The sequence below is a fragment of the Anoplolepis gracilipes genome, chromosome 12 (assembly GCF_047496725.1).
Source record: "Anoplolepis gracilipes chromosome 12, ASM4749672v1, whole genome shotgun sequence".
NCBI lineage: Eukaryota > Metazoa > Arthropoda > Insecta > Hymenoptera > Formicidae > Anoplolepis > Anoplolepis gracilipes.
The window spans coordinates 9,545,979-9,562,493 of NC_132981.1; the positions used below are offsets into that span (position 1 = coordinate 9,545,979).

At 34.8% G+C, this 16,515-nt stretch overlaps 1 protein-coding gene across 1 annotated transcript; it reads left to right on the plus strand.

The window, feature by feature from the left end:
• Positions 1-389: 389 nt before the first annotated feature.
• Positions 390-16,146, plus strand: Ptpmeg2 (Protein tyrosine phosphatase Meg2). Its single transcript, XM_072903720.1, has 10 exons — positions 390-962; positions 4,728-4,961; positions 5,046-5,135; positions 5,234-5,374; positions 9,730-9,993; positions 10,125-10,531; positions 10,929-11,168; positions 11,322-11,472; positions 11,575-11,782; positions 11,901-16,146. Exons 1-10 carry the CDS (start codon positions 930-932, stop codon positions 12,128-12,130), a joined length of 1,998 nt encoding a protein of 665 aa, XP_072759821.1. The 5' UTR covers positions 390-929; the 3' UTR covers positions 12,131-16,146.
• Positions 16,147-16,515: the final 369 nt, after the last annotated feature.

Genomic DNA, 16,515 nt, shown 5'->3' on the forward strand with positions numbered 1-16,515 from the left:
ATTTAATTACAAGTATTTTTATTTGATAAAGTGGCGTGATAATAGATAATTAATGTTTATCTTGTTGAACAATAGAATTCAATTTTGCAACATATATAAATCAGGTCTATATATCAAGTGAAAAATGATAGATATATGATATACTTGTCACTGTTACCGCGGAAGAAAATATCGGCACCGATATCTGCTGCTGAATTATCATGTACAACAGGTAACATTGAATGACTTATTTAATGTATAATATTACACGACATACAGATATCATAAAACAATATAATCAAAATGTATTTCATTTAAAAAAATAATTTTATTAAATATTTCTTTATCGAAACGTAATAATTTTTAATGCAAAATAATTTTTGCAAAATATTCCATTTTTCTTATCCGAGAAAAATACTTTGCTACAATTATTACATAAAGAGAAAAGACCGAGAAACATCATCAATTATTAATTAGTAACTTTGAAGAACATGATAAAAGAGTATAGATACAGGATATAGGAGCGGAGGAGAGTCGAGAGACAGTCGCGCCGGTGTTGCGTCGTCACGTGTATGCGCGCGCACGTGCTTTCAAGATGGCGGCGCTCGGGGAGAGGTGACTTTAGACCGAGCACCGAGCGAGGCTTGTCATCATTCATCACAATTGCATCGGGTGGGTGTGAGTGCGCGCGAGACGATAGGATGATGGACGCGTGCCAGGATTGTTTATCGCTTCCCGCTACCGTCGCCGTCGCCGTCGCCACCGAAGATAGCTGTGCCCTGTAACCGATTAGTGCGTCGCGCAACTGGTAAACGACAAGATGCCCGCTTGCATGGACGAACGTACGCGGCGCCGGGACTGGAACTGATGCAAGTACGCGCTCTGCGTTGCGCCGTGCCGTGCCGTGCCGTGCCCCGTACACCTCGTACATGTCAGTGTATTGAGCCAAAATGGCAGCCACGTTAACCGTCGAGCAGGAGCAAGTGAGTAATTTCTGTCAAACGGAACGTCAAACGAACGAACGCCGACTCGTATCCGCTACTCGTCGCGTCCCGGACCCCGAGGCTCCGAAATTCGAAAAAGCGATCCCGACGGACGTCGCGAGCCGCACGAGCGACGTCCCGGAGATATATCCGGGCCCCCGTGTGTCTCGCGACACGCGAAATTGATCTTTATGTTTTGCTCGTGACAATGGATGGAGGGTGACCCTCGGCGGCGGTCGCCGCTCGCTTCCTTCCTTTCTTTCATATCAATGTCGGATGATCGATCTCGTATCTCGTGCTACGTTTTATCGATCGTACATCTTCGTGTACGGTTTCTAAACAATGTTCTCGGAATCGTTTCGTCGCGTTCCTGCGAAGGAATGTAAACATTATTTGCCCCTGTTGTTATCTCGCGGATGTTTTATGAAAATGCGATAACGATTGTAAACACGCCTCACACACACATACACACACACACACACACATACATGCACGTAAATCGTCGTTTCTTCCGTCTAATCGAAACGAGAAAATGCACGGGAAATGGGGGACGATTACCGGATCGCTCGCCGGAAATTCGAACGTCTTAACACAACCCAGTGTTAATAATGGGCCGTGTTTCCGGTAACCGGTTTTTTTCAAGGGAGACGGAGGACGCCCACGCGTCCCGATTCGGAAATTTCGACTATTTTTGAACCGCTATTGAACGTGGTTGCGACGCGAGTCGATGATAGCCGACGGTACGTGTGCTTTATTCGCGTCTACTTCCGCCGCTTAAAAATTCACATCGATGTAATACCACAGTAAGGCGGTTAAATAAATTCTACGTACATCAGGGTGCGGTCGAAATACCCAAGTAATGTTAAATTACGCGTTAAATGACTTTATAATGAGATCTCCTATCGTTCCATGTTAAACGGGATACATGTTACGATTGGATGAAAATCTCACTCATTGATTTTTTTTTCTTTTTTTATGGAAAAAATTGAGAACATTTTTATTAATGATCACTAAAATTATTTGTTTAATAAATGATAAAAATTATTATTTTGGAATAAAAATGTTCAACTTGTAATCTACAAGATTGTTATAGCTGATGCTTTAAGTCAATAGTGAACGTTCCGATTGTGATTTGACATGTAGAATATTTACGTGTAATCTATATCTGAGGACATTTATTGAATTTTTTTAGAACATGAAGAAAAATTGAATGTGAAATGAGAAGTTTATACGTTTGTAGTTGTGTTTGGAATCAATTGAGTCTATTTAACTGACAACGGTGGCATCACATCAATACACGGATAATTCTGTGTAACAAATACATGGATAGTTCTGTGTAACAAACTCTCAGTAAACTCTATTTGCAGCTATAACGGAGGTCCTTTGAAACAAGATTTTCTCGCGTATCGATCTGTGGTATTAAGGAGGAACTCTACGGATCATCCGTGTTAAAAGTTATACATCTAATACATTTCAGAAATTCATGAATTTGGCATTTGCGTAAAGTATTTTCAGTCTTTTAAAATATAAAATTAATAATTAATTTGTGAATAAAGATTTGCCCCTGTAAAATATAATTTAATCTCAAAATTGTAAACGTTTTAAATCAACTTAACTTTTTTACAGTGACTATACCAAGAGAATTTATATAGTGATTGTACAAAAAATTTATGAAAATAAACATTTTAATTCTACAGGACAAATCTTTAACTCACAAATTTAATTATTAATTTTATGTTTTAAAAAGTGCTTTACGCAATATCAAATTTATGGACCTCGAAATATATTAAAGGTATTAACTTTTGATAAAGTTGATTACTCCTTAAATTTCAATCTGCATATACTTTTAACGAATGAACATTTCGTTACATGATAGAAGTAAATAATAATCGCGTTTTAATAATGATGGTCTTGTCTGTTAAAGATTATACTATAGCGAGCAGCCTTGATTAATTAACGCTGATTACAGATCCCTTGACTCTGTCTTCGCTGTTATAACGTAATTATTCATGTTAGAAAATTCGTTTAATCATATTTAATGTTAATTTTTTGTGTAATCAGTCTTTTATAAACGCGACGAATTTCTTTTAACGTATTTTGAAAATTTGTTGAGAGAGAGAGGAAAGAGAAGTCTTGATTTCCTTATTATTATGTATTTAAATTAAGAATTTTAAATTATTTTCTTTACACACATATTTGTATATTTGAGATTACGATATAACTCCTTATAAATTTAATCAAAGATGGATTTTATTATCAACATCTTTATTTGTTATACATTTCGGAATATTTATCCAATAATACGCGAGGGAAAGAAATAATATCATAATGAAATAAACACCATTTGTTCGCGATACATTCCTCATTAAGTGACAAATGAGCGATTCATGCATAAAAAAACTAAACTGCAGAAATATATATCAAGAGAGTTTATAGTATTAAATTCCTCGGCTTCTCTCTTTTTCTCTTTTTCTTTCTCTTTCTCTACTAATACATAGACCGACCTATACCACTTACCGTACTGGCTGGTCCCCGCCGGCTGGTATATAACGGAAATGACCGGTGGGGAGGTAGCCGGACACCGGAAGTTGTATCGGTAGTATACCATACATATACACGTACACACCACACACACATATATGTATGTATACATATACGTACATGTATATATATATATATATATATATATATATATATATATATATATATATATATATATACATTCATCATCATCCACGGTCATTGCACGTTTTAATAGTGTAAAAATAATTCATACGTTATGACAGTATCGACAATTACATCGTCTTGCCTCGTCCTATCGTTTGAATAATTCGTAATTTTTGATATGTACCTTCTTAGCTCGCGATACGTGCGACTGAGAATTGAGAATCGATCGCGAGCGAGGGTATCTATAAAAAAACATTGTACGTAATTTCAATACAAGTTCGATTTCCGATGTTTTGCAGATATGTGGAAAAAGTAGACGCGTTATTGTAAAAAGACGCAAAGATCATTTTCACGCGCTTACGTCGACGAAATTATATCGGTTTCGAAATTCATAATTCAAATATTTCTCATTTTCTTTCTTTCTTTTTTTTTTTTTTTTTTTTTTTTTTCATTACAATGAGATCATGTGTGACGAATCGATGAGCCGACGAATAATCGAGATACGCATGTTGCGTTCGCATCGATCGGGTCGCTCTGATAAAGATTATAATTCGCCGTTTCCTGCTCGCGCGCGCGGCTCTAACGCAAAGCGTCGTTTTCAAGGTTGACATTGTGCAACGATGTATGTAAGATGCTGAGCGATTATGACCGGGATTTTGTTACCCAATAGACATTACATTATCCAGTGTTGGTGTTTCAGCGACAAGTGATAATTTATTCATGGAATAATTACATTCACTCTACTTTTGCGACAATGCAAATAATAAAGATGAAAGATAAAAAAACAACAAGAGGCATGCCTTTTTAAAATTGTGGAAGAGCGTTAATATATCTGTAATGTTATAAAGAAATCTTTTTTACGTTAGTTATTATTACTTATATTTATTATTTATATAAACATTCTGATTTTATAATAATTCTGAAGTAATAAAAATATGCAACATATTTGATCTATGATAATATAGAAATGTATTAATCGCTACTTTTTTTCTCTGTATTATATAAATTGAAATTTGTATACATATTAATTACATAAGACTTTCTTTTCAAATACAAATTACACATATATATATATTGTACATTATAATTTTTTTTCAGGCTACAAAGGAATTTATAGAGGCCGTGAATAAGTGTAGAGCTGGGAGACGAGCTGGGCCGGTGTCTTGGAGCACAGCGTTAAAATTCTTAGCGGCACGAAAGTTTGAGGTTCAACGAGCTTTAGCTCTGTATGAGCAGCACGAAGCCATTAGAAGAAGAGAGGGATTGGCAATCTTGCATCCTACTCAGGAACCTTTACTCAGTGAATTACGCACAGAAAAATTTACTATTCTGGTAAGACAACGTAACCAATTAACGCATATATTTGGTTCGTCGCGTCATATGGTTTATAGCGAATTAATGTATAAATTATTTCAGCCATCTAGAGATGCAACAGGTGCAGCAATAGCAATTTTTACCGCGCATTTACATCTTCCACAAAATACTACACATCAAACAACTCTGCAAGTAAGTATTTTGTAATGTCAATATATAATTTTCTGTTTCTTTCCAATTTTATGACATTTTAGAACAATGGAATAATGAGCTTTATTATTTTTTTTCAGGGTGTTGTCTATCAATTAGATGCTGCTCTAGAAAGTGCAGAAACGCAGAAGCATGGTCTAATTTTTATTTATGACATGTCTGACAGCAAGTATCAGAATTTTGATTACGACTTGTCCCAGAAAATTTTGACACTTTTGAAGGTAAGTCGAATATATGTTTGATATTGCTTAAGATAATAAGAAATAATCATAATATTCGCACAATGTGTCCGAAATAAGTCTCAAAGTTCAGTAACTTGATTCTTTAGCTTTTGTACTTGTTAAAAATATAAAAATTATAATCGAGATACATGCACAAAAGTAATATTGAAAAATGTGATGACAAAAGGGAGGAATATGTTATGAGTGTGTAAAGCAATCTAAAAGTGAAGCTTGAGAAAAGGCGCGAATAGAAATCTAAGTACTGAGCATGTAACAACAATCAACTATATGTGACTACCTAAATAATCAAGAAGCGCGAAGCTTATTTCCGCTTATTCTCGCCGACGAATAATATAACGTCAAACATTTCTCGATTGCTTCCTGTTGCAAAATTACTACGCAAGAGTATTGTGTGTAGAATCTCGTATTTTCCTTTTAGACACGTCAGATATTTTTATTGGATTATCGGAAATAGTAAAATATCATCGATATTTTCTCCGTGCATTACACATCGATTTACACACCGTTTTCTCTCGAAATATGCGTAATACTTTTTGATGCGACACGATTAAGCGGCGTAACGACTAAAGCGACGTTTGTCCAAGCGAAGCGGAGCGCCGTTGTCGACCAGGGTTAGAAAGCGAGAAAAGATGTAGTCGAGAGTGAGAGAAGAATGAGTCTTGTGACGAATATTCATTAAGTATAGTGATGTACTCATTTTTCTCATCCCTACCAACGTGACAAAGATGTTGTGTCATGTATAATATTGCCCTCGATGCATGAATGAAAGTCGCTGCACTATTCGTTTAAATTCTAAGCGATAAAATGCGAAACAGTAGAATTAGTTTAGATACACCGTTTTGCAAATTTGTAAGCGTCGTTGATCACTCTGTACATATCATTATATATAATTATTATAAATATTGTTATAAAAAGTAATTTATATTATTGGTAGAAAATATTTGTTCACAAATATGTATGCAAAGTATTGATCCGATTCTGAAGACACATGTACGTTATATTGTACATATATTAACGATAATTACAAATTTGCAAAGTGGTGACCGTTCTGTCTACGGTTCTAAATTTCGCAAGTATAATAGGATAATGAATAAAACAGTACATGCTTCTGAAAATTTTCTCCGGATAAAGGAGCGTAATAATTATGCGAATTACGTGAGCATGAAGTGCCTTTAACATGTTCTAAAATGCGTGGTCCGATTAACATTCAACATTATGTGCAATTTCGTCGGACTAAACGGCATTATAGTTATTACCATCGCAGAAGTTAACCCAATTAGTCATCGCCGGTCGGTCGAAATAGTCTCGCGCGTTAATGCTTTGATGTGGTCAGCCCACTTACGTAAAAAATGGTGTCATACGTGATGTATCTAAATCTCTCCGAATACGCAGTGTCACTTTAATGGCGTCATTATTTGAATAAACGCGCGACGTTCTTTTCTCCGATTTTAATCGATATATATATATATATATGTATTTTTTTTTATTTCAACGTTAAATAATTCATCATTCTTATCTATGAATGAGACGCCTTCTATTTTTTTATGGCGTATATAAAGTTTATTTAAAAAAATGTTTTCTTATTTAAAACTATGTACGGTATATGCTCCGTTAATATCGCTCCGTTTTTCTGAGACTTCTACTTCTTGACAAGCCGCAAAATCTAAATCAGCTTTTAGCTTACGAGGATGTGCAGCTCAAAGAACAGCAAGGCTAAAGGGTGCTTATGCTTCGTGAAAAGTGGATTTGCAATTACGCAACGAAGCGCATTAAAGTATAGCATATAGGGTGACTTTCAAAGGTTTCCTAGGAACTTCCTTCTCTAGTGACGTCATAAAGTATATGAATATCATTACGTACATGTATATTATTAACGTCATCGTTAAGTAGATTAAATAATTCGTAGGGGCGGTTACGCGAGACGAGCCTCTTGTATTTTTCCCTCCCCGAGAAGAACTATTATCGTCGTTCGTTATTGAAAGAGTGTGAAGGTATAAAAGGACCTTCACGCACCACGCAATTTAACGGATTTTAATCGCGCACTGAACCGTACTTCTCCAAGGGATTTGCTTAATGACAACTTTTATAAATATACGCAGTGACATTTGCACGTATATATATCGCGATACACGCAACAAATTACTCACGCATCTTGTACACCGGATATGCGTAAATAACGATTTAATTTGATAACGCAGTGCAATGGTATTATAAATAGAAACAAGAATCCGCAAGCCGTAAATGAAAAAAAAAATGTATTCAACGAGAAAAAAAGTATTATAGTATTGCGATAAAAGGAATCGTTAAAAGATAAGAAAGAGATCACAGACAAGAGGAAAAGAATAGAAGTTGTTCATTCATGATTTTATGAATTTTGTTATTTTTTTTCCAATAACACACATTAATGTTAATGATACCGAATAATTGAAATTTTAAGACTCAATCCCTGCAGAATTGTCGCATCAATGTTACCTGATCAATTACACGAAGCGGTGCGTAAATTTTTCATCAAGATCGACGCGCTTCGGTCGAGCGGAAACCACGGTTGAGAGACACTGGTAGGCAATACGTCACCGATTGCTGCACCTCCGCTGCTGGCGATAAAAAAAGGATTTCGCGTAAGGGATGTCGGTGGCGAAAAGAAGGGGTCGCGTGTAGAACGGACGACGGCGCATGCGTCCCCTCGCTCGGGATAACCGTCGCGACGCTGACGGTCAGTAATCATCGTGACCCCCTTGTGGCATCTCGTCGGATACGGTACGAACGACCCGATTCTCCTCCCCTTCTCGTTCGTTCGATCGCGTCCTTGTTCGCGTGCGAGGCCAGCGCGTTTTTCCACGACAACGACGACGACGACGACAACGTTGCTGTTAACTCTCTTCACCTTCTCAGCGACAAGAACTAAGAAGACGACGAACTGTCAAGTGTACGCTTCGGCGGTGTTATACTAATATCGCGCTTATCGATTAACTGACCGAGTGCCGGCAGTGATTCTGATTCGATTTCGAGCCCCGGTGCCTGGGTAATCGTCGCGTGTCCCTGTACCAGAGAGAAGACGTCAACACCTCGAAGACGATTCGCCATCGGCAGAGCTCTCTCGATGCTGCGGCGATCCCGCGGCTACTGACACGCGACCTGCGATCTCCCCTGCCGCTTCCAATGACAGCTGCTCACGGTAAATTTCGGCTGTCAGCCGATCGATCGATCGGGCCGACCAGCACATCTGGCCCGGCAGATTATGTCTGATTACGGTTCGCGTAGCTCGACTCGGTGTAAAAGGTGGCGGAGCGGCGTACCTTTACCCGCGGAGTATACAACGGTCCGCCTCGGCTAATTCGAGACGTTTGCGCGCTCGCGCGATCCTAAATTTATACGCGCTTCGCTTGCGGAACTGAGATTTCTTCCCGGAACAAGATCGCGTCAGTGTGTGCCTTGTCCTCGTTACGCGCTCTCGCACTCTCGATGACGTTTGTTGTATACGTAGCCACTGTTACGTGCTACGGTGGTGGTGGGGTAGTGATCCGCTGACGTCGTTGACACGTTACAGTACATCCGCCCTCTGTGCGCGGGGGTTAAATTATTCGGCTCTTCCTGTATCTTTGTGTGTTACGAAATAATCGAAAAAAAAAAAAACGCACATTTGTATTCGCTTTGTTGTATTCATCGTTAATAGGCAATTTGATTAACGCGAGAAATTACGGCGGAAAAAAGAGAGACAAAGATATTGCCTTTTTTTTTTTTTTTTTTTTTTCGGAGCGCTCCAATTCTTCTAATATTAATACGATAATCTGATTAAAGTGTCTGAGTTTACGCGCGCTTTTCACACGTAAAAAACACTTTCTTGGTATCGAGGAAATATTCATGATTGGTCTATAGTTGGCAGCCAATTTAATAATGTATAATGTATGCTGTTCTATTATTGCGATGTCTTTGAAAGGTCAAGCGCACAATCGCGTTTTTAGAATTTATTTAAGAATAATTGTGTTTCGAAATATTACTGACTAGTATTTCTAGCATCCTCCAAAATTGGAAGAATACGCCTATTGATAATAGTTATTTTTAATATTCTAAATTAATTGTTGCAAATTAAGAAATTCAAATCAATTAAATTAAAATTAAATAATTTTAAATTTACTCATATATGTATATATATTAATATACATATTAATACGTAATCTGTTTATTACTTTTTTTGTGCTATATATGAAAAACATAAATTAAATTCTTATAAATTAATGTTTATTATAAAATAAAAATAGTATGTAAAATATTGAATTTTTTACTCATAAAAATAACATGTTTTTTTATATTATATACTCGCATCATTATTTCAGGGTGGTTATCCAGCGAAATTAAAAAAGGTCTTGATCGTGACAGCACCGTTGTGGTTTAAAGCACCTTTCAAAATCCTCCGATTATTCGTTCGTGAAAAATTGAGGGACCGAGTGTTCACAGTATCCATTCCTCAATTGACATTGCATATCCCACGAGAATCATTACCACATCGTTTAGGCGGCACGTTGGAGATACAGCATGAAGCATGGCTACTTCATTGTCTTAAATCCATGACTAACCGAAGTGGGGGTGAACTTTGTGAGGTCAGTACTTGATACAATTTTAAATTGACCGTACGTCATTTTATTTCGTGTCGATATGATGATCAATATACGGACGAGCTCGTATAAATTATAATGTTCAACTAAATAACTTTGGAATTATATGCTTTCAGGTCGCCCCAAGAGTAGATACACCCACGTCGCCTACAGCAAAGGATGATATGGTTCATCAAAATCTCAATGAAACTGCAACGCACAGTACTCCGACTAGTCCTATAATTGATAAAAACAAACCGGCGAAAAATGGTGTGTCAAATATTGCTGACATCGAAATCACCACTGCAAATAGTGAGATAGTTTGGCCCGGAATCGATGAGGCGCCATCCCCAGTTCAGGCTCCGTCCTCAGCAAGTTCTGGTTTTAGTGACGATGATAGTCTTCACGGCGAGCCTTCCGGGTTTCAGAGTTTCACTATGGAACAACTTGTAGCGGATCTAAAAGCACGAGGACGTGCTGGCCTCATAGCGGAATATGCGGAAATTAGGCAGAGACCGCCGGATGGTTCATTTAATAATGCAAAGTATGTAATAGTAATATTTTGCATTTGCGCGAAAATGTTAGCCCTCCTCTCTTCCTTAGTTACTCTTTCCTTTCAATTAATACTATGATAAACAACGGGTTAATTAAAAACGACCTGACTAGCCAAAATTATTCAATTTATTTACACGACGTTTCGACCATATGGTTGTGGTCCTTTTCAAGTGTAATTATAAAGAAAATAAATAACGGATCAAACGTTATTTATTTTCTTTATAATTACACTTGAAAAGGACCACAACCATATGGTCGAAACGTCGTGTAAATAAATTGAATAATTTTGGCTAGTCAGGTCGTTTTTAATTAACCCGTTGTTTATAATTAAATACTAGCGACTTTAATAACTTATAATTTTAATACTATGATAATGTTTATTCTAGGTTAAAGTCTAATCAATCAAAGAATCGCTACACCGATGTGCTTTGCTATGATCATAGCAGAGTCTGCCTTTCGCAAGTGGACGGAGACGCAACATCCGACTATATAAACGCGAATTTCGTCGATGGTTACAAGCAAAAGAACGCGTTTATCAGTACTCAGGGTCCTCTCCCAAAAACTTGTGGTGATTTCTGGAGGATGGTTTGGGAACAACAAACACTGGTCATTGTCATGACTACGAGGTATATTATTGTACATTTTCAGTATCAGATTAAACTCGATGTCTTTGCATTGATATAAAATTTTCACAATTTTGACGATTGCACCATATTGTAGAAACTTTATGTAACTTTACGGTATTATTTAATTACATCATCCTTTTTCTCTTATTTCAGAGTGGTAGAGAGAGGGCGTACAAAATGTACACAGTACTGGAATCCGGAACCGGATTATGACGTACAGTGGGGTGGTTTTACAATAACTACTCTCGAAGTTGAGAAAAATCGAGATTACACAATATCCAATCTTCTTATTACAAACACAAAGGTACATATATACATGTGTAATTTTATTCTTATATATTTCTTTTGTTATATTTATTCATATATATATATATATATATATATATATATGTTTGTTTCCTTTCAGACTGATGAGACGAGAGAAGTTTGCCATATGCTGTACACGGCATGGCCAGATTATGGTGTTCCTAAGTCGGCTTCAGCTTTACTGCAGTTCTTGTCTTTAGTGAGACAGCAACAGAGCAAATTACTCGCCAGCAGAGGAGATACATGGGCCGGACATCCTCGAGGACCACCTATAGTTGTACATTGTAGTGCTGGTATCGGAAGAACAGGTAGATAAACAAATGCTTCTTACAGAGTTGTAATCCCAGAATATAAGTATGATATTTTCTTGAACAAATCATCAAATCTAGATACACTTGATATATGTCAATATTGTTGCGTTTCCAGGTACATTTTGCACTTTGGACATTTGCATATCGCGACTTGAGGACACTGGAACTGTGGATATACGAGGAACTGTTGAGAAGATCAGATCACAGAGGGCCTACAGTATTCAAATGCCAGATCAGTACTTCTTTTGCCATGTTGCTCTAGTGGAATATGCGTGTTCTAAAGGACTGCTTAGTGTACAAAATGTCTCTGTGCTCTCTCCATCGATCGAAGAGGATTCCGATTAAGAGATTGAGAGTTCTGCTATCATATATCGGATTGATGTTCTTCCCAAGTATGCGTATATATGGTATCCTTAAAATAGCCTATTTCTATCTTATAAACGACTGAAAGTTATTTTTTGCTATTGTTCCCATCGATGTAACGATTCAACTTCTCACAGTTATAGCCCAAATTTCCTACAAAATTGGATACATTTGTTTTTCTCAAAGCAAGTAGGAAACTTCATTCCTGTTCCTTTTGTCGAGCTCTGATGAATGCTGTATAATTCTATACGAAGGTGCACAAAAAAGCACTAATCACAAAGACAAGTATTTTATTAGTAAAATAAGAATTTGGCATGTAAACAATTCTGTGTATCGTATCTTGACTCTCTCAGATGTGAGTTATCATAACAAAGTTATGATTAATCTTCCAAGATTTATTCGGATTTACAAAATTAAATTGAATTTTTAATCAGACGATTAAGAATATCTATAATTGTCACATAGTTAGTGTCTTAATTTAGTACACCTGTATTAATTTAATGTTCATTAATCAATAAATTTATTACTCATTTTTTCTACAATTGCGTATAAATCATTTTTATATTAATTATTTTTATACTTTATTTATAGTTATATATTTTTATCCATACTTTGACAAGCTTGATATACTTTGTATAAATGCAGTTGAATTATAAAGTGCTTGCTGCGCACTACTTTGGTTCAAAAATATGTATGGTATAAATTAAGTCATAAGAATATTCTTGCTTATAAATAAGTTTATTTGAGAGAGTTAAATTCGATCGTGCTAAAAGTGAAAAAATCGAGAGATATAAAACTTTAACAATATATGAAAAATATAAATGTGATTATATATATATATATATTATATATATTATATAATATAGATTATATATTATATAATATAGTTCACACAAATTATGACAAATGTGGTTTAACAGTGGTTAAAATATAGCCACAATTATTTGAAATTATGAGATTTAGAGGTATTACTAATAATAACATACGGCTTCTGCCTTACACAAATATAGATTACACTAGAAAATAAACAACATACTGATAGATGTTTTTGGGTAACCAAAGATTATCTGCTACAAATCTTTTCAAGTGTAGAAAATCGAAATTTTAATATATGTAAAAAGAACTTTGGTTATATATACAATCGCGCGGGAAAAATTCCGTTTTACAGGGATTACTAATCAGGGATCACATTGTAGACTAAACAGTTTCCGACGCGACTAAAAAAGAAAGCCTAAGGAATGTAAGGCTTTAAAAGTTAAGATTTTATGTTAGTCGAATAAACTTCCAGTTCATCTGACATTGAACTAACATATATATGTTTCATTATAAAATTATATAACGATCAAAGATCGTATATACTTGCATCAAACGTTTAATGACATTTTAAGATTTAGGTATAAATTATAATCTCAATATATTAACACGCAATGATTATGCAAAAATTTTATCTTCAATTGATATTATAACATAATGATGAGGAAGAATGCAATTAAATACGGAAAAATGTAGACTCGTTATACAATATAGATGAAATGTGATGTTTAAACACATCATTGATTTTATACATAACTGTGAAACAATTGATATATCTTCAGATTATAAAGATGTCTCATTTTCAGGGTATTGCGAGATGTGTATCTTTGGTTCTATACGATATTTATTCTAGTAAAATAAGCAGTAAGATGTAATGAGAACTTCGAATAATGATGCTTTTGATATCTCTTGATTGTTGTCTTACGCTTTTCAATTTTGTTATTATATCTACTAAAAACTTTGTGTACATGTAACCTTGGATATATGTTAAAACGCTCTGTGTCCGATCTATCTTGTATCCCATAAATATTTGAATCGTTAATCCATTGAATGTATACGAAACTTGGTGCAAGGAATCTGCGATATGTATGAGACGAATCGTTTCCCGCATACTGGTCACTCGGTGTCTCGTGGATTACAAATTTTATCGTGGGTTATTATGGTATTAGTATCGTGAAGCATTGTGATAGTCGATAGAAGCATCTGAGAATTTGTATCTCTATTCTTCCAAGTACTGCCATTGCCAACTACGCTAATTTCTACTTTTAATCATGCTGAATGAATAGTTAAATTTTTTGCGGTGTAATCACGGTACGCCCTCCCCTCCCCCCGCGCGCGTGTATATATATTATATATATAAATTATTATATAAATATATTATTATATATATATATATATATATTATATAAATTTATATATGATATATATACACACATTAACTGATATATAATAATTTATTAACATTGAATTAGAACACGATGTATGTAATTAAATAACGGCGGAATATACTTTGCTGGAAAAGGTATACATTTCATACATACGCAAGGGTATCCAAATTCCGTCTTAACACATTATTGCGAAAAGGTTTGAATGAAAATTTTCGCTATAGTGTTTTGTTAAAAATGAATTTTTCAATACCTTGTAAAAAGCTGTTTTGCAGAGTATTTTACTTTAGCAGAATGATAACTAGCCAGCTGTTAAAGGAGTCTTCGAATTTTATACGAGATGTATGCGCTGTTGTATTGCAAAAAAAAAAAAAAAAAAAAGAAAAGCTTAGTCACGTTTAAATAAGTTATCGAAATTTTAATTTAATATATATATACACACATACATATATGTACACAAAATATCTATGTATGTATGTATGTATTATACTTACATGCACGCATATATATATATATGTTCCTCTTACCCTTAGGTTACCTACAAAGGGCATGTTATCGATATTGATTATCGTTTACTACGTTATTACGTTTACGTATTTTATCTATTGCATTATCTTCTTTTCTATGGTCTAGCTATTTATTGTATCGATTGGCTTGTCGACGATCCATGTGACGTATGTATACGCAAATGTTATCATGGATTTCTCAGAAAATCTCTCGTTCTTAACGATAGCATATTCTGTATTTAGCGATTTCTTTTTGTACCGCGAAGAAATGAATATCTAATTTGCCCCAATTTAGATTGGACTAAGTTTGAATGTAAAGTGCGATTTTATAGTTACTTTCTGTAGTGCGCCTCTTTTGTATCGTACACATCGTAATGGTTAATAGTGAATCAAGCACCCGTAAATAAAAGTCATCGGAGCGGGTTACCAAAGTTTTTCGTAAGACTCGTGGAGAGAATAATTAATTACAGAATTATTAACGAGTATATAAATGTACCGAGAATAATACGCAAACACATTCGAGTCATATTATATAGTGATGAGCTTTGAAACTGAGAGTAGATAGTTTAAAATAATCGACTCAACAGTATTATAAACATTTTTTTTTTGTTTACTAAATTGATTCTGTCAATCGATTGTGTCGGATAGTTTGGGCATTTACTGTTCATCTTTTTTCTTAACTTTTAAATTATACAAGGTGATGATCAAACGTACGTACCGACATTATAATAATATCAACATATAAATACAATATATTTGATGAAATCTAAATTAAAATTTATCAGAGAAAAAAGATAGAAAAAAAGAAAGCATACATACATTACATGTATGTAAATGATACACAAAATGGACTGTAATTGCCAAAACTCTTTTTCTTTTAATAAGTTTTTTTAAAATTAGGAGCAACTTTTTCACATGCAAATTTACGCGTTATCATTGTTATGTCTTGCGATTAATTCGGGTTATTGACACTCGACATGTATTTGTAGATTTGGAAAATTTCGTCACCGATGTTACACATCTCTATATCAACAGACACAATTAAATATTGACTAATTATTCAACGTTGTCTGCGCGATATTCGCCCAATTTTGTATAATTAATGCGAGATTGTGTGTGAGACAAGTGATACACAAAGCGAAAAAAAACTACAATAGAGGAAACTAATGTTTTATGTGTATATTTGGTGCATTTCATGCAAACCCGTGTCATAATAATTAAGACTTATAAGGATGAAAAAATTGTTAAATTAAAATATTACGAAAATGGAAAAAGTCAAGAGAAAGAGAAAGAAAAGGACAAAAGAAAAAATGTATATAGAAATGATATGACCTTAAATTACTATATCGCACATGATTGTATCTAATTAATAATTATTTAATATATTGCAAATATAAATGGTACAAAATTCTGGTCTTTTATTTGACAAGAAAGAAGATTAGAATTGTGTTTCTAGTTTAATAAGAATATTAAATGTGCAAATATCTTTTTATTTTATTAATCCTTGCCTTTCGGCTTTGGATGGCTTCCAGCTTTTTACATTTGTTGAGATTGTGTCCATGTTGTGTGTGATTGTATATAACAAATGGTATAAATTATATTAAAAATAAAACAAACAATAAGATAAACTATAAACATCATATAGACTACTAATTAAAATTAC

What these genes read in the sequence shown, in the direction of transcription:
- Ptpmeg2 (XM_072903720.1), top strand. Translation starts at nt 930, where the DNA reads ATGGCAGCCACGTTAACCGTCGAGCAGGAGCAA. An exon ending in CAGAAAAATTTACTATTCTG is followed by an intron (nt 4,962 to 5,045) that starts GTAAGACAACGT and finishes AAATTATTTCAG; the next exon opens with CCATCTAGAGATGCAACAGG. An exon ending in TGCTGGTATCGGAAGAACAG is followed by an intron (nt 11,783 to 11,900) that starts GTAGATAAACAA and finishes TTGCGTTTCCAG; the next exon opens with GTACATTTTGCACTTTGGAC.